We start from the raw sequence: 17,172 nt of genomic DNA, 5'->3' as shown, positions 1-17,172 counted from the left end.
GGGAAACTTTATCTGCAGTCAGGAGTGCACGATAAGACATTCTAACAACATCCAAATAAACAAGACAATACAAAGACACGATATACAAAAATGTTTCATTTATGTAATATATACAACACAATTTTATACCACAGGGACAATCTGAGTTGTAGTTCGACAATAGGCTCTGTTAAGACAAGCATGTTTCAAACAGTTCAGCTAAGTGAAATGATGTGCTCAACTCAGGTGACTGAGAACTAACAGTGTATGGTTTCACGTTCAATCTTAGCAAAAATCTTGATTTCTGTTTTGATTATTCATTGGGCTGCTGTTTCAGTACTACAAACAAGTAATAGGACAAGGTTAGGTTTTATAATTTCTTGGGCCCCTGTAGCCTACTTTAGAACATGAATATTAGTCTCAATGTACCTTGCTATGATTAAATGCATTGAATTTAATTTTATATATCACAATGTATGTATCGCAAATGCGGCCGTAAAGTGTTGTAAGTGCACAGGTTTATGAAATACAACACGCTATTGCCTACCAATTAACACAATTATGGTAAAACATTGGTAATAATTACTAAAAGGAGTATTACTGAATGACAGCCTGAATGTATTCTGCAATACGTGCACTTACTTTGGCTTTTATTTTGAAATGCCAAATGTACAACCGGAAATTATACCTTTGATGACAGCTCACACTCTCAGACACCGGAAGTAATCGTCGGTTTTGGTGACGCTGCATTAGACTGCAAGACATGGACCGGTCTAGTAAGTGAATTAATTCATACATTTTGAATATAATGTTAGATATGCATGCTATTCGTGTTATTTACGTTTCCAATGCTAATATGGAACCGGCCCGTTTAAGAATTAGTGAAGAAATAGCACACGGTGCACGACGTGTGTTGCTTCCTACTGGCGATAGCTAAGTTAGCTCACCTAGCTTGTAGACTTGAGCGTTATCTTAATGAATGAATAACGTTACAAATCGTGACATGGGTACATTATCAGAATGTGTTGTTTCCCCTCCTCGGTGGTAACCGATAAATACACCTTTCGACCAGCCGGGAGCATAATTTGTTCCCTCTGTGTGTCCGCAGGACTGTTCGGCTTGTTCCTCCTCCTCAGCCTGGCTCTTTCTGGGGCTCAGGCGCTCACCCCGGCGCACTACCTCTCCTTGTCGGATGTTGCCCGGCTGCAGAACCTCCTGAGCCAACAGTTCACGGATCTGGACTCCGCATACTACTCTGTTGTTGGTCTGACCAAGCTTGGAGCAACTGTTCCTGATCACGAGGTACAGTGCTCGGCATAAGTGAATACACCCATGCTAAAGTTGACTAAAAAGAGGAATACAAATTTTTTTAATTCCAAAGCCCAAGGGAACTTTATCAGGATGCATAGTATCCTGGATCCATGAAATAAGTGGTCTTACCTGCCTCTATGGGAATTTAACCTAGGATTGTACTGACTCATGCCCCTTGTATTTTAAGGAAGGACATTCATTATTTATTTATTTACAATCCATTATTCATTCACAATTTCCAAAATTAGTCAACTTAAAAATGGGTGTATTCACTTATGCTGTATTCGCTTAGGCAATGTAAGAAATCACTTCATTATGTGGTTAGAAATTCTGACAAGAGAAAACTCTTTAAATAAGCATTCAGTCACCATTTAATTGTCTGAAAGTACTATATAGCCTATTACATGGAATGTTGATCCTCAATGTAATTTTTCTTTTATGTGTTTTTTGTATTGTAGGGAGTATGCCAGTTTCTAAAATCCCAGCTGGATCCCTCTAGCGTTGACTCTCTCTTCTTTGCTGCTGAGACCAGTCAAGCCATTTCAGGATGTGAGGTATGCTTGCCTCAGCCTTCTTATCTGTCCTACTGCCAATCTTTCTATTCAAAAGCCTTTTTGGACTAGATACATCATACATGTGTAATTGGGGCTGGACAATATTAAAAAAAAAAATAACAGCTGATAACAGTGGAAGTATATATTCATACTTGCCCTAATGAATGCCTCAATGGGCAAAACGCATTGCCATGTTTTAATGATTTAGCCTTTTTTTTAGCTTAGAATTGATATCATGATTCTTTGCCACAATATTTTTTCTCACGAAGTGTAATGTTTATTGCTCACATGAGCCATGACAAAACAAAACAAATTGGCATTACCAAACATAGATTTGTTTTGGCACCTATAGCACACAATCACAAGCCTGTAAACATAGAGGCTTCAATGAATAAATAAAATAAAATGCATACTGGCCATTTAAGTACAGTAGGCTACCAAAAATAGCGACATATAACACATTGAACTAAACATGGCCCTGATACAGGCTCTATCTGATCTCTTTGAACATGTCTTTACTTAATTAAAACATGTCAATCAACATGCTGCAGCTACAGCTTCAGTCTCTAGAGAAATGGAGTTTGTCAATTGCTAATTTAAGTACAGTATCAAAAACAGAATGATTTCTTAGCACACTCTTTAACTGCTTGCCTTTCATGTCTTCAGCTGTCCTATCAAAATAAAGGCCAATTGAAAATTAAATCATGAACAGGGGTGAATCAGATCGAGATTTTATAACGATTAATCGTGCAGGCCTAACTAAATCACAATATTTGTTTGGGTATTTGAAATCCACATCCACAATCCTTCATATGATAACAGTGGGTGTAAAATAATTATTAGATTTTAATTATAAGATTATTTTGACCTAGGTGTGACCTGAATATTAACATGGCAAAGTGGATGATGCTGTACTATAATGTGAACCCCTAAGACCCGTGTGTTATGAAATGTTTTTTTGTTTTGTTCACTTCATAGATCCCTGTGTCCAATGAAACCCGCGACATCCTCCTGGCAGCAGTGAGCGAAGATTCGACCATGACGCAGATTCACAGAGCCGTGAGCGCCCTCAGCTCTCTGGGGCTTCCTCTGGCTTCCCAGGAAGTTGTAGGTGCCTTGACGGGGCGCATCAACAAGGAGGACAATGTTATGGCGTAAGTGTTAGTTGTGTATCTTTGTGCAGTATTATTCTGTGAGGACGAGGAGGGTCTTGCAGTGATTGTAAGCAAGTCATTTAATGTACAATAAATGTATGCTCTCTTTGGACAGTATCACTTCAGCTCTGCAAACAGCAGCCCGCCTGTCCCAGCAGGCCGAACTTGGAGGAATACTGGAGGAAATTGAAGTGAGCTCTTTAACTTCCACCAGATGGTGCTGTGTCCCTGTGTTTTGACTTGGCACAAGACACACTAGACTTCTAATTATTCAGAGATTTTTTAATTTAACAGTTTTTTTTTTGCTGCTTTCCTCTCAGGATCTGACCGCTCGTTTGGATGATCTTGGCGGCATCTACCTCCAGTTTGAAGAGGGACTTGAGGCGACTGCCATGTTTGTGACCGCTGCTTATTCCCTGTCAGATCATGTGGACATGGAGCCCCCTCTGAAGGAGGTGTGATTTATGTCTGTCAGCTGTTTGCTTTTCTCTCCATCATTTTTTTCTCTCTCTCTTGAGACTGATGGAAGATGCATTCCCCCCCCCACAGGACCAGGTCATCCAGCTGGTGAACTCTATCTTCAGCAAGAAATCCTGGGACTCTCTGGCCGAGGCCTTCAGCGTGGCAAGTGCTGCCGCTGCTCTGTCCAACAACCGCTTCCATATGCCGGTCATTGTCAGCGCTCAGGGCCCAGCCACAGTGTCCCACAGCCAGCCAACCCTGCAGGTACAGTATGTTGACTCTCAACCTAGCTACAGTCCTCTGCGTGGTTTTTAATCTGCTCATAGTGACGCTGTTTCTCTGTCTAAATTACAGCTCCTTGTTACTGATGTCATGTCTCAACCTTTGGCCTTAGCCAACGTGCTGGTGGAATCTGCGTACGCTGTGGCCTCCAAGAGCATCATTCTCAGCCAATCTCCATTCACACTTAATGAGTATGTGTCCTAGTGTTTAAAGACTCAATCAGTTTCATTTACTGTGTAGATTATGTTTGACTAAGCACATGGAGTTTCTTTACAATATTTACCTACATTATTTATCTGTCAGTCAATTTGGCTATCCTTCTTAAAAGGAATGCCTGATTTTCATAGAACACACACTGTATTATTATCATTATATATTATGTACATGTATTTTTCTTTCTGATTTTCAGTGGCGTCTTTGAGCTGAACTTCATGTCCACACAGCCAGCCAGTGGATACTACCAGTTTACCATTGCAGTGACTGGAGATACCCGGCTTGTTGCCAATCATGTTGAGGTGAAATGGTGGTCGAAAATAGAGACATAACATTTAACCATAGTTGAATAGATTAGCCAGTTTTTATGCATGTAGTCATACCTTTTTAAAGTGTTTAGGGCTTCAATGACTTGCTTAAAGTGCTCATATTGTGCTTTTTGGCCTTTATTGGGTTATATATCTTTGTTATAGGTTTACAAAGTGAAAAAGCCCAAAGTCCACCACCAAAAGGACTTACCATCTCCAACAGAAAACACTGTTCACAAACTGCTCCAAACAGCTCTATTGTAGTCCAGCCTTTACTTCAGAGACAAACGTGGTCACTTTGTAACACACGTTATAATGCTCGCCTAGCTGCTAGCGTGGCACGCCCTCATACTCTGCTTCTGACTGGCTAGTAGTCCTTACCTAGGTACTGTCAGGGCACGCCCTCATACTCTGCTTCTGACTGGCTAGTAGTCCTTACCTAGGTACTGTCAGGGCACGCCCTCATACTCTGCTTCTGACTGGCTAGTAGTCCTTACCTAGCTACTGAGCATGTGCGACTCCCAACAAAGATGGAACACCAGTGAGATGTCTCACTCTGTAGCTAAAACAGAGAGCTCAACACACAGGGTGAAAAGAGGAGCTGCAGCAATGTGCAGTACAACAAAAATATGGTGTTTTCTGAAAATTAAACCTATTCCGATACAACCATCTAAACACATTTATGAACCTGAAAACGAGCATAATATGAGCACTTCAAATTAATTGCCTTGGTGGAGAAAGTGATGCAAATGAAAATGTGCCGTTGTCGAGATTGAGGTTGTGGCTGCAGCCTGTCCTAGGTTGGCGGCCCGTCTGAATATGATTGTAGTCTTTCTTTGTTTTGGGATTAATATGCTGCTCTCGTGCCCTTACTTGATGTAACTTTGTGTTGTGATTCTGTTCACGTGTAGCTTAAAGTGAAGGTGTCCACTGAGGTGGCGGTCACTAACATGGACCTCTCCGTGGTGGATAAGGACCAGAGCATCGGCACAAAGACCATCAGGTTAGGAAACCAGTTTGATGAGTAAAGCCCTTTTTCGCTGACCCTCTGTATGTAGCATGACAATAGATGAATAAATGCTTTTCCTTTTTCTAAATCACTCAGGGTGGACTATCCTTCCAAAGCCAAGAGCTCCTTCACAGCAGACAGCCACCAAAACTTTGCTATGTCATTCCAGCTGGTTGATGTCAACACTGGAGTGGAGCTTACCCCTCACCAGGTATGTAACCGGGTCACGACACGGGCACAAGTCGGCAGTAAACTGCTGGCGTGACCGTACAACCATTATATGGTTGGCCAAAACAGTAATGAAACCAGCCAACCACTGCTGCACACCAGTTGGGAAAAATGTAGCTTTCAGTCTTTTTCAAGATTAAGACCCATTTATTTTTTTCTCTGTCACAGACTTTTGTCCGCCTGCACAATCAGAAAACTGGCCAAGAAGTTGTGTTTGTGGCTGAACCCGACAGCAAGAATCTGTACAAGTTTGAGTTGGACACCGCAGAGCGGAAATCCGAGTTTGACTCCATGTCTGGTACCTATTCCCTCCACCTCATCGTTGGGGATGCTACCTTGGAGAATCCCATTTTATGGAACGTGGTGAGTGTCTGTTGAGGCTCGGTGATGGTAATGGGGATTATTTAGTGGTGCAACAAGTGCTCAGCCAGTGAGAAGTTGATATTGAGTTCTAAAGTTGAGTTGTAATCCTTTTTGAAAGGCTGATGTTGTTCTGAAGTTTGTGGATGAGGAGGCCCCAGCGACCATTCAGCCCAAGACCCTTTATGTACCCAAACCAGAGATCCAGGTAATACTTGAAGTGCTCTGTATTGAAATCAGATGTACTTCCTGATGATGGACAACCAAGTAGCATGCAGGCACTATCAGTCCAGCAGTTTAAAATCTCCTCTTGTCTCTGCAGCACCTATTCAGGGAGCCAGAGAAGAAGCCTCCCACAGTGGTTTCCAATACCTTCACTGCACTCATCCTGTCTCCCTTCCTGCTTATGCTCATCCTGGTAATATTTCAAACCTAAATGTTTTCCTGTTCATTTTTGCTTATTTATAGGGCCGCCTAAAAACTAACCTACTTGCATTATTAATCAAAACCATTTTAAATTGAGCATTCAGCTTTGTTATTATTGTTGTACACACAGTGCTCTAGTTTCTTTCTTCAGAAAAGCTCTTCACTAGGAAGCCTTCAAAAACAGTGAATGGGGCTCCAGTATTGCATGTATAATGCTCGTTTTAATTTTGAAATCATAAAAGCTATGGTTTATTTTCTCCCCTGACATTTCTAGTGCTGAGTAATAGTTATTGTTGCAGTGGATCAGTGCATTGTGTGTTAGGTGGTAAACAATGTTGTCAGCCCCTTTTGTTTGCAGCTCCCACAGGGGATTGAACATGACATTGTCTTTTATTCCCCCTCTTGTCTGTAGTGGTTTAAGCTCGGAGCCAACATCTCCAACTTCAGCTTCTCTCCCAGCACCGTTCTGTTCCATGTAGGACACGCAGGTTAGTCCCAAACTTTGAAATGACCGTTTACAGCCTCTGAATCTACTTTTCATCTTGCTGTTGTTCAAGATAAGTGAGTTGCTATGGCTGAAATTTAATTTCAGCAATGCATTATTCATGAAATTCCGCACATAAACTATTGCTATAAAAACACCCCCCAACCCCCATCCACACAATCTCTACAACATGAAGTCATCTTTGTGTATGTCACATAGGTTCCATCCAAATTCAGCAAAAATTGTAACCACATTTTTCAGAAAATGCAAATGAATGTACGTTTCCATTTACTGCTGTTGCTCGAAGATGAGGAAGTGCATTGAGATGAACAGTTGGTGGCGCTAATTCTCCAGTTAGGTGCCATCAAACCATGGCAGAAGCAAATGGCGCATCGAGATGCCGAATTTGATTCTGTTTATTTTCCTCTCGTCAACCAGTATTTAATATCTTTTTCTGGCTAAAGAGGACGATTTTTCCAGAGATGTCTCTAGAGCCTTGCAGATGAGGCGTTCCGGTGTGAGACGACTAGCTTCCTCGCTCCGTGAAAAGCTATGAGCCAATTAGCTTTCAGCATACAGTCTGATTTTCTTTGGGCCAGCCCAGATCGTGTTGAGCGCCGAGAGTGTACTTGGAAAACTGAAGTGCCGAAAAAGCCTGTTACATTACTATGGTAACCGTGCAACTGGGAGCTCTTGTCACCAGTTTTAGCTGTGACATAACTGAATATTTATTCAAAAGGTTTTAAATACAGTGATTATAATCTCTTTAAATATCTAATCTTTATTTTTTCATTAATGTGGATATGTTTAAAACCCCATTATGAAAATGTAGTAATGTATTCATGAAAAAAAGTATCCCTTTTTTATATGGTAGGACACATTATTTAAAATTTTCAATTCAAACTTTGAAATAAATCTTGCGGCAATCCTGGTCTGTCCATAAAAGCACACACACACACACACACACACACACACACACACACACACACGAGGAACCACTGACATACAGCCATTTTGTTTGGATGTTAATGTTTCCGCCTACTCTGTTGTTTGATCTTCAGCCACGCTGGGCCTCATGTACGTCTACTGGACTCACCTGAACATGTTCCAGACTCTGAAGTACCTGGCGATTATCGGCGGGGTGACTTTCCTCGCCGGCAACCGCATGCTGGCCCAGAAAGCAGTGAAGAGGTACGTCTCCTGATGGTGCCTGGCCCAAATGGTTCCTAGAGAGTCCTTAGTCCCAGAGAGAAAGCCTATCCCCCTTTTTTAGATGACAAGGACTCTGGTGCTTTGAGGCCTCTTGGTAGTTCTTAGCCTTAAACCTGAGGAAAAGTGCCTATTCCATATTGTAGCTCCTCAGTTGGGTCCCCCGAGGCTGATAGCGATGCCAAGCTCTCTGCCAGAAGGTGAGCTCGTGCCTACTTGGACCAGGAGAGTAGCATGGCAGCAAGATCTGCACGAGTGGTGATCTAAGTGGGCAATTTCCTCAGCATCAACATGTAGAGCCCTCAAAGAGCCAGAGTGAGCAATTTGTGTCTCTGACTCAAAACATCACTCTGTAGTTGTTCACTTTTACTTCTTGCTCTTACGACAGCCCATTTAACCCTTTAAAGCAAGTAGAACATTGCATTAAATGATTTCCCAAATGTCATTTTTCCAGTGAGGACCTTTTTTTTATTTTTATTTTTATTTTTTTCTTTCTTCCTTCTTTCCTGTTTTGTCTTTGTCTCCTTGCAGCTGGTGCCTGTGTCTTTTTAACCCCTCTTTCCACACTTCGCTGTCTCTGTACTCCTTTTTCAGGATTGCAGCAGAGCAAAGTAGTAGGTTGGCAAAGTATAGGAGCCTACGATAAAGCCCCCATTTGTAACAAATGAGTCGGTCGTGTTTCCAGGCTGAAGTAAGGGCATCCTCATTGACTGCATCCTCAGTGCATTTCCATGATGGCTGGCAGTGTGCATGGTTGTGTGGTGCTCGATCATTCTAACTCTGGAGTGTTCACGTGTACTTGCCGCCCCCCCCCCTGGTTTGCCTCTCACTCATCCCACCATAGCCATACCGGCACTTTGGTAATCCCTCCATTTGTGGAATAGTCCCAACGCCCATGGTTCTGGTTGTGCCATTACATTTGAGCGATATATGTTTTGTGTGAGTTACGGTATGCATTGTCCAGATCTTAGACATGTGTCATGAGAATTGGAGTTTTTTTTTCTCGCCAAAATACATTTGTTTGCCATGATAGGCTACACTTTAAAATGCATGATCCAGCCTTTACGTGACTTGTCAAAGATCGGGCATTACATAAAGCCACGATGGAGTTAATTCAACTAATGGTTGCTTTTTTTTCCCCTCTTCTCTCCCACAGAATTGAGAAAAAATAAGAGCAAGAAAATTAAAAAGAAGGCACTGACGAAGCTCATTTTTTGTTTCCAAGGAGTCATTCAACGATGCATCAAATCAGACTTTAAAACACGGCGCGGCAGTTCAAGAATCCAGTTTAAACATGCGTTTGTGTTGCCAAAAGGAAGAAATCGAGAAATCACAGCGTCTCTGAGGACAAACACTCACTGACAGATACTCTCACTGACGGCTGAAAGCTACTGATCATTGCACTTCATCTTCCTGTGAGATTTGTTTTCTTACTGTCCAACGTGCCAGTGTTTTCTAAGTGAGCTGGGTTTTTTTTTTTTTTGTGGTTTCTTGATGGATTTTGGGTTTATTTGTGCTTTTTTTTTTTTTTTTTTTTTTGTACATTCCTCTTTTTTCGCTCAATGCTCATTTCACCTCGTAACAGAAGCTGATAAAGAGAAACCCATTGGCAGTAGCACTGAAACATTGAACGTTACTTACTATGCCAGTGTGTTTGCCTGTATGGTGCATCAGATGTGCGGTAGTCTCCAATTTGATACAGAGTTGGTGTTCCCCAGAAAAATTGTTAATAAGGAAATATGGGCTATTTGAGGAAGTGATGTTTTTGTAATGAAGAAGAGGAAATAAAGAAATTGAGGTGAATCTAAGTTTCTTTCTTTCTTTCTTTCTTCAGTAAAGGGAAAAACAGGAACCCAAGATTGATTACATCTTATAATTATAATAATAATAATGTATACTTTATAAATCCTGCAAGGGAAAATTACAATGTTTTCACTCTGTTATTAAACTCATTACACACAGGCCTGTATTACACACACATGCTCAGTACCTCTACATGCACTAATGGGGAGATGTCAGAGTGAGGGGGCTGCCCATGGAAAGGCACCACAAGCAGTTGGGGGTTCAGTGCCTTGCTCAAGAGCACCTTGGCAGTGCCCAGGAGGTGAACTGGCACCTCTCCAGCTACCAGTCCACCACCATACTTTGGTCCGTACAACCCAACTCCCTATTGACTGAGCTACTGCCACCCCCAATTTTTGAATTGATTGAAAGAGTAAAGGTTAAGTGGTAAACCGAAGCTGGGAAGACCCAGAAGAATCTAAACCACCCAGTCGAGAAATATTTAAATTTTTTTACTCAAGTAAAAATATCAACACTAATCACTTTATTTTTAATTTCATTAGTGTGACAATTACCTCTTTCTGTTTGCCTAAAAGTGGGTCCTTGTTGAACTGCTGTGGAGGGTTAGTAACAAGAGTAGGTAAGAGAATATAATATTTAAAAAACCATAACTTTGAAACGGCCACCTGATTTGACTTATGAAGCCTCATAACTTCAGTTTAACTTAAAGTGCTCATATTATGCTTATTTTCAGGTTCATAATTGTATTTAAAGGTTATATCAGAATAGCTTTACATGGTTTAATTTTCAAAAAACACCATATTTTTGTTGTACTGCACATTGCTGCAGCTCCTCTTTTCACCCTGTGTGTTGAGCTCTCTGTTGTAGCTACAGAGTGAGACATCTCACTTCTGTTCCATCTTTGTTGGGAGTCGCACATGCTCAGTAGCTAGGTAAGCAAGAATCCACAAAGCGTACCTCCTATGGAGACATTTTGATGCTAATAAGCCATCACCCGCTGTTAGCATCCCATTGACTCCCATTCATTTTGACAGCGAATAACTTTACATCTGAAGCGTTTAAAGACTATTTGTCCATTGTTTATTTCTAAAGAAACACGACAATGTATAAAAGGCCCGTTACCTTGTACCTCACGTTATGGCTCCGTAGCAGTTTTTGTAAAAAAAAATAGAGAAATTACCGTATAGTACAGGAGAAGCTTGCAGGAAGTTTCAACTTACTTTAGCTGTTTAGGTTTAATTACTAATGTTAACTAGCAATTTAGTTAGCAACACTTAGCCTGTGCCTATGTTATCTCCTTACATATACCTACGCTCTCCATCTCTGTAAGATTGGGAATGATTGAGATTTCTCTCGGCACAGCTACCAGAAGACTTCACACTTTCAGACACGTTGCTCACGTCACATCTACGTCTTCAAGCTCAGTTGGAGGTTGCTCAGTAACGCTCAGCCAGCACCGGAAAAGTGCTTCTAATAGATTTCACTGGTCACCATGAAAGTCTATGGCGTTGGCGTATGGTTCCGATGCTTTCATGGACTCTCTATGGGCTTCTCCCTTGACTGTATGCCTCCACGTCCCCCCGAATGCCTGTGAGCTTCTCTTGTTCTATACGGTAATTTCTCTACTGTGCGACAGAAAATCGTGTGGTTATGACACAATCGTTAGCCTATTTTTACAAAATCGTCTGCTACGGGGCCATAACGTGAGATACAAGGTAATGGAGCCTTTTATACATTGTTGTGTTTCTTTAGAAATAAACAATGGACAAATAGTCTTTAAACGCTGCAGATGTAAAGTTATTCGCTGTCAAAGTGACGCCAAAATGAATGGGAGTCAATGGGATGCTAACGGAAGGTGATGGCTTGTTAGCATCAGAATCTCCCCATAGGAGGTACGCTTTCCGGATGATCGCTCACCCCCTTGCTCAGTTCCACCAGGCGTAAAACTTGACAGTGAGCCAGCATGCACAATGCCAGGACTCTGGAACTAAATGGGATGCAATCTTTTTTTTAATGTTATCAATTACACATTGTGACAAGGCAAAATACCTGCTGTGAGAAAAGACCACCCAAACAGGTGCCACAAAACGTAACAGGAGAAAGAGAGAAATGTCAATCAGGCACATTCTGATCAGGCCCACCCATTCCTGAGAAGAGGTCTAATCCTTATTAATAATTCACATTAATAAAGATATGTGTAAACACCTGTGTGTAGGAGCCATAATGCCCCTGAAAACATATTTTCTCAATCAGCTTCTTACTGTGAGTGATGATTTGTTACTACGTGACACATTCTTGTAGTTCGAAGCAGAGTTAGTAAGTAAACAAATCTACCTACAGGTACAAATGACGTAACCTGAAGAACAGTTTTTGTTTCACATTTCACATAAAAAGAGATTTTTGTATGTGATATTGTACTTCTGTGCACCAATCAGGATTCAGCAGCATTGAATAAGAATCTTAAGCGGATTACAGTTCGTAATAAATAGTACCTAACAATTTGTACTTTGATTGCTCCTAATTTAGTTAAAAATATATAATATATATAAGAAATACTTGCAGCAATTAGAGGTTTTCAGGAGCTTTAAAAATCCTAACCTATATTTTAATTAACACCACACGTATTATCAGCAAAATGTACTAGAATATCTGATGTAAGAGTGTTTTATTACATATATTATTGGACAATTATTACTGATGCCTAAAGGTCTAAGCAGCAATTTCATGTAGCAGTTTGTGGTGGATCTAATTTTGAATACTTTATATATTATTGGGTAGTTTAACACATTTCTGGATGTCTGGATAAGTAATTGGGCAAAGTGGGCGAGCAAATAGGGAGCCCTCAGATTATTTAATCAATCTAATTCAGCACTGTATGTTTTGATCAGCCAAGTAACTAATAGCTATAGCTGTCAAATTTAAAATAGTTAAATATTTTTTTTTCTGAAAAGTGATGTAGAAATATAAAGTAGCATAAAATGGAAATACTCAAGTGAAGTATGAAGTCCTTTAGAATTGCATTTTTCACATATTGTGCTTTTGACCACTGCCTAGTTCAGCATGACCACACGATGAGTCTCGACTCTTTAAAAAAATACATTATTTCAAAATTTTATAAATACCATTATTGGTATTTCAGTAGCCCCTTAAACAAACAAAAAAGTTACTATTTCTGTTAAAGAGTGCACAACTTTAAGTTCCTCAGTGCCATGTTTTTCCACAGTCATGAGCTGGGCTGTAAGTTTTCTTCACGGGTTTAATGGGAATTAAACAAAAAAATATGACAAAATCATTTTCATCTGTAAAGACCAGGCTGGAAGAAGTATAAGAAAACAAGCAGTGATGGTTATGAAACGTGCCGTTGGAGCCTCGAATCTGTCCGATCCACCAATCTCAACTCAGCAGTCTGTAAAGAAGGAAAGACTTGGTTTAGTGTAAGACTAACATGCCATCAGGCTTTAATTACAGCTGTGTGTGTGTGTGTGTGTTAGAATTTAATTAGGGCTGCACTATATGAGGAAAATGTCAAATTGCAATTATTTTGACTGATGTTGTGATTGCGATATTTCATTTCATTTCATTTCATTTATTATACAGGAAAATTTAAAAGCAACAATTAAGTTACAACGTAAACGGGCCCGGCTCAGTTTAAAAAACTCAGGTCCCTGTTCTGCAGCAACATAGAACGTTGAACGCAATTTCATCACATGGGGACAGAAACATTTACACGGGACATTATCACGGACTAGACAGATACAAACAAATAAAACATGAACTATCAATGTGTGACTATCAAGAAGAAACAGTTTGTATGACCTTTTTGAAATATGTGATGGATGGTAGTGTTCGAATGTGATGGGGAATGTCATTCCAAATGATGGTGTAAGTATAAAAAAAAAAGATTTCTGACCATAGTTGTTTTTGTAAGGGGGGAACTGGAATGAGAGCCTGTGAGACTGACCTAGTGAGGCGTACTGGTCTCATGTTGTGTGTCGGGATCTGAGAATAAAATGCAACAGCGTGGCTGTTTACGTAGTTCTGGTAAGTCAGAGCATTGTGATGCAATGATGAGACCACTTTGGAAGATATTATTCACGACATTGGAGGGAATTATACATTATTTGGATCATCATTCTAATTTTCATTGAAACACAAATACAAATGTACTATAGTCATGTAGTGTGTAGCAAACAAAGATGTTGTTCTTTAGTCTGTAGGACGGGATTTGTTGGCCGGGACGTCTCTGCAGCCCCACAGTACTTCATTCAGAAGGGTTAGACCAAACATTATTTACCTGGGCCTCATGACATTCCTTTGCACTCCTCTGTATCTCTGATCGCTCTGGATGGATGTCAGATCTTCTTTATAGGTCCCTTCATAGATATTAGACTGACGTTTCGTGTAGCTCGCACTTTCCTCTCTGAGGGGAAAAAAACCCAACAATTTATGTTTCATATGTGTATTTTTTTGGCAACCTGAAGACACACAGCGTTGCTCCTGTTGCATCTGCCCGGGTTTAAGTGACACCGTACCTCTTGTGCTACTTACCCCAGCCGTTTGCCCATGATTGTCTGAAGGAACTTCCTGGCAGAGATTTGGCCCAGGACTTTCCTGTAACTGTTGGTAAAGATGGCATCAGCGTGGCGTCCGGAGCTAAAACCAGAAAGTAGGACAATGTACGTCATCGGTTCAGTTATTACGCAACGCAGTATTCTTGAATAGCTTTCAGGGAGAAAAAAAATTGCAGTGTGCGATGAAGCAGCAACAAAAATACAGGTATAAGGTGTATCCATCCATTTACTAGTGTCCAACTTAAAGGGTCAGTTCACCTAAATTACAAAAAAAAAAGCACATTTCTCCACCGGCCGTGATAGTCTCCTTCTATCTCACCTTGCTGTGAACACTTTTGTTTTCTGAACTACTTTCTAACAAATACATAGTTTCTATAAAAACTGTTCACAATGAGGTCTGTAAATTATCCAGAGTAACTGGTACACCTTTTTTTTTTTTTATGTAAATTATCACTGCTGTGAGCACCACAAAAGCAACTCCATTCACTTTGATTGTATTGGGGTGGAAACAATATCTTAGAGGCAGATATCTAAAATAAATAAATAAAATAAAGTGAGAAAAAAAGGTTGTTTTTGTAATTTGGGTTAACAGACCCTTTAAGCCATACTTTAGATCAGCCACTCAGTCCATATTAACAAACTGACCGTAACTCTGCTCGCTCCCTGGGAGCACGCGCGTCTTCCTCCGGCTGCTCTGCTGGATTCTTTATAGAAGATGTCATCAGAATGGATGTATCCCTCTGGCCGAACCTGACAAATATCCTCGTTAACTAAATGAATGTAGAACCCTGTATTAAAAATATCTCCCCATGTGCATTATACCATACTGATATTTTAATGTATTTCAATTTATACCCAGAAAAGAAGAGGATTTGATTATTACACAGAGATTTTAGACTATCTAGAATTAAATATGCTGCTGCTTTGGCACAGGGCGCTGTGATTAAAGCCAAATGTAACACAGTGACTAATTCAGTCATATTGACCCTTTTTGGCATAACAAGTGCAGAGGGCAGAGCTGTGATACTGCAAGGCGAGAGGTTTAAAAACACACGCTTTGTGCTATGTGGATGTGGACATTCGTTATAGCCGTGACGCTGTGATCAAGTCAGTGTCTGTTATGTCACGTATGTTGTTGCACATGTTCATTTTCTGCTTTTTACATTTCACTTGGTAAAGCTTTCTTAGCCATATCAGCTGTTCCCTGAAGCTGAGCAACATTTAATAATACAGACAATCTATGGAGTGTATTTTGTGTGGCGTTGTAATTTGCAGAATTATATTCAAACAATCTTTTATTCAGAGTGATAATCTGTCACCACTTTTCAGTATTTCTGCTGCCATCGGACAATAGGCATCTACAGATGTGAACAGCTGAGTTGACCTGTCATACAAAATTTGAATAACTTAAAAAAAAAAAACACTACTAAACATTAAAACATTACAAATCAGTAATGGGAATGAACGTGATGTGAAGAATTTCAGGAAATCTGTCAGAACTTACCTAATGGATGGGTAGAGCGGGGAGCCTGATAAAGACATCACCAGGCAACAAAACAGCAGCAGTACAGCTTTCTCCATCTTCACAGCTAGTCCTGGAGAAGAATGGACAGCTAGAATAAATGACAGGAGTAGAAATTACATTAGAAAAAAAGAAAAAATGCTGAAACCACAGTTTCCCTCGACCAGCCTCATCGCTCTGCAGAGGGTAAGGAAGTTGCAGCAGGCAGACATGTACTGTATGATGGAAAACATCAACATTTAATCGAAAATGTAAAAAAAAAAAAAAAACCAGACATTAGATGTATGATATAACTAACTATATATACTACTGATATAATTAACTTTATCTATATCTGTTGAATCAGTTGTACATTTTATTTCCAAATTGTATATATTTTAAATATTGCTCGTGTAGTATTCAATTATTATTTAATGTATATTGTTTCCTATTATTTAATGTATACTCTGTATGTGTGCTGTGTGTCTGATATTTTTGCTGCTGCAACACCATTATTTCCCATTTTTTTGGGATCAATAAAAAAAAAAATCTATTTATCATCTATATACACATTACATTAACACGTGTGGCGGATAAGTTACCTGGATATCTCGTGTCAATTGTGAGTGTCCCTGCAGTTCCTCTTTATTTGGTGCCCTCAACTCTTCTCATCTCTCACTGCCAGGAACGGCTGGACAAAAGCAACGCTGGGACAGTACCGTTTGTCATCCCCGCAACCGTGGTCAGTTTATACTGAACCTGTAGCTCCCAGTCACTCCCACATCACACATGATCTCTCTCTCTCTCTCTCTCTCTCTCTCTCTCTCTCTCTCTCTCTCCCCCTAAGCTGAGCTGTCTGCATGCTCTTTCTTTTTGTCCTTTTCTCTTTTCTTAAATCCAAGTTTGTTTTATTGGCATGACCATGAATACAAGGTTTACAATACAAGTATAATAGGCCATTTCAGAATGTAGGTAACAAATTACAACAAATGGTGGCCGGGTTGGTTCAGTGGGTAGAGCAGGCGCACATGTACTGAGAGGTTTATGCCTCGACACAGAGGTCCAGGGTTTGAATCCGACCTGTGATGATTTCCTGCATGTCTTCCTCCTCTCTCTCTCTCTCTCCCCCCTTTCCCACCTAGCTGTCGTGTCAAATAAAGGTGGAACAAGACAACAAATGGTTGGCACATTGCTGCGTATACTGTGTACTATAATGAAAGAAAAAAATAAATTGGGGCCAACAAAAATATATATATGATAGGATGAAATATGGTTTATATAGTTAATGTAGGCTGTAAAAACTGATATGTAATGGTCA

At 40.3% G+C, this 17,172-nt stretch overlaps 2 protein-coding genes across 4 annotated transcripts; one reads left to right on the top strand and one right to left on the bottom strand.

Annotated features, from left to right (window-relative positions):
• Window positions 1-648: 648 nt before the first annotated feature.
• Window positions 649-9,787, top strand: rpn2 (ribophorin II). Of its 2 annotated transcripts, XM_028575594.1 has the most exons (18): window positions 649-755; window positions 1,088-1,281; window positions 1,749-1,844; window positions 2,823-2,998; window positions 3,114-3,189; window positions 3,319-3,453; window positions 3,548-3,724; window positions 3,815-3,933; window positions 4,152-4,257; window positions 5,175-5,266; window positions 5,369-5,483; window positions 5,669-5,863; window positions 5,982-6,068; window positions 6,183-6,278; window positions 6,699-6,774; window positions 7,832-7,961; window positions 8,574-8,670; window positions 9,136-9,787. In XM_028575594.1, the coding sequence occupies exons 1-17, from the start codon at window positions 743-745 to the stop codon at window positions 8,623-8,625; spliced, it is 1,935 nt and encodes a 644-aa protein (XP_028431395.1). In that variant the 5' UTR covers window positions 649-742; the 3' UTR covers window positions 8,626-8,670; window positions 9,136-9,787. The 2 variants fall into 2 exon arrangements, with proteins under 2 accessions (XP_028431395.1, XP_028431397.1); XM_028575596.1 differs by lacking the exon at window positions 8,574-8,670.
• A 3,319-nt stretch (window positions 9,788-13,106) lies between these two features.
• ghrh (growth hormone releasing hormone) lies at window positions 13,107-16,873 on the bottom strand. Of its 2 annotated transcripts, none has more exons than XM_028576816.1 (6): window positions 16,457-16,873; window positions 15,858-15,966; window positions 14,999-15,103; window positions 14,331-14,435; window positions 14,077-14,202; window positions 13,107-13,188 (listed from the first exon to the last, which is right to left on the bottom strand). In XM_028576816.1, the coding sequence occupies exons 2-6, from the start codon at window positions 15,932-15,934 to the stop codon at window positions 13,176-13,178; spliced, it is 426 nt and encodes a 141-aa protein (XP_028432617.1). In that variant the 5' UTR covers window positions 15,935-15,966; window positions 16,457-16,873; the 3' UTR covers window positions 13,107-13,175. The 2 variants fall into 2 exon arrangements, with proteins under 2 accessions (XP_028432617.1, XP_028432616.1); XM_028576815.1 differs by having other exon boundaries at window positions 15,858-15,948.
• Window positions 16,874-17,172: the final 299 nt, after the last annotated feature.

The sequence above is a fragment of the Perca flavescens genome, chromosome 4 (genome assembly GCF_004354835.1).
Source record: "Perca flavescens isolate YP-PL-M2 chromosome 4, PFLA_1.0, whole genome shotgun sequence".
Taxonomy (NCBI): Eukaryota; Metazoa; Chordata; class Actinopteri; order Perciformes; family Percidae; genus Perca; species Perca flavescens.
The sequence above is the reverse complement of the archived record's forward strand: the minus strand, read 5'-3'. Positions and strand labels throughout refer to the sequence as shown.

What these genes read in the sequence shown, in the direction of transcription:
- ghrh (XM_028576816.1), bottom strand. Translation starts at nt 15,934, where the DNA reads ATGGAGAAAGCTGTACTGCTGCTGTTTTGTTGCCTGGTGATGTCTTTA. An exon ending in CCGCTCTACCCATCCATTAG is followed by an intron (nt 15,104 to 15,857) that starts GTAAGTTCTGAC and finishes GATATTTGTCAG; the next exon opens with GTTCGGCCAGAGGGATACAT. An exon ending in AGGGAGCGAGCAGAGTTACG is followed by an intron (nt 14,436 to 14,998) that starts GTCAGTTTGTTA and finishes TTCTGGTTTTAG; the next exon opens with CTCCGGACGCCACGCTGATG.
- rpn2 (XM_028575594.1), top strand. An exon ending in CAACTGTTCCTGATCACGAG is followed by an intron (nt 1,282 to 1,748) that starts GTACAGTGCTCG and finishes TTTGTATTGTAG; the next exon opens with GGAGTATGCCAGTTTCTAAA. An exon ending in TGGAGCTTACCCCTCACCAG is followed by an intron (nt 5,484 to 5,668) that starts GTATGTAACCGG and finishes TCTCTGTCACAG; the next exon opens with ACTTTTGTCCGCCTGCACAA.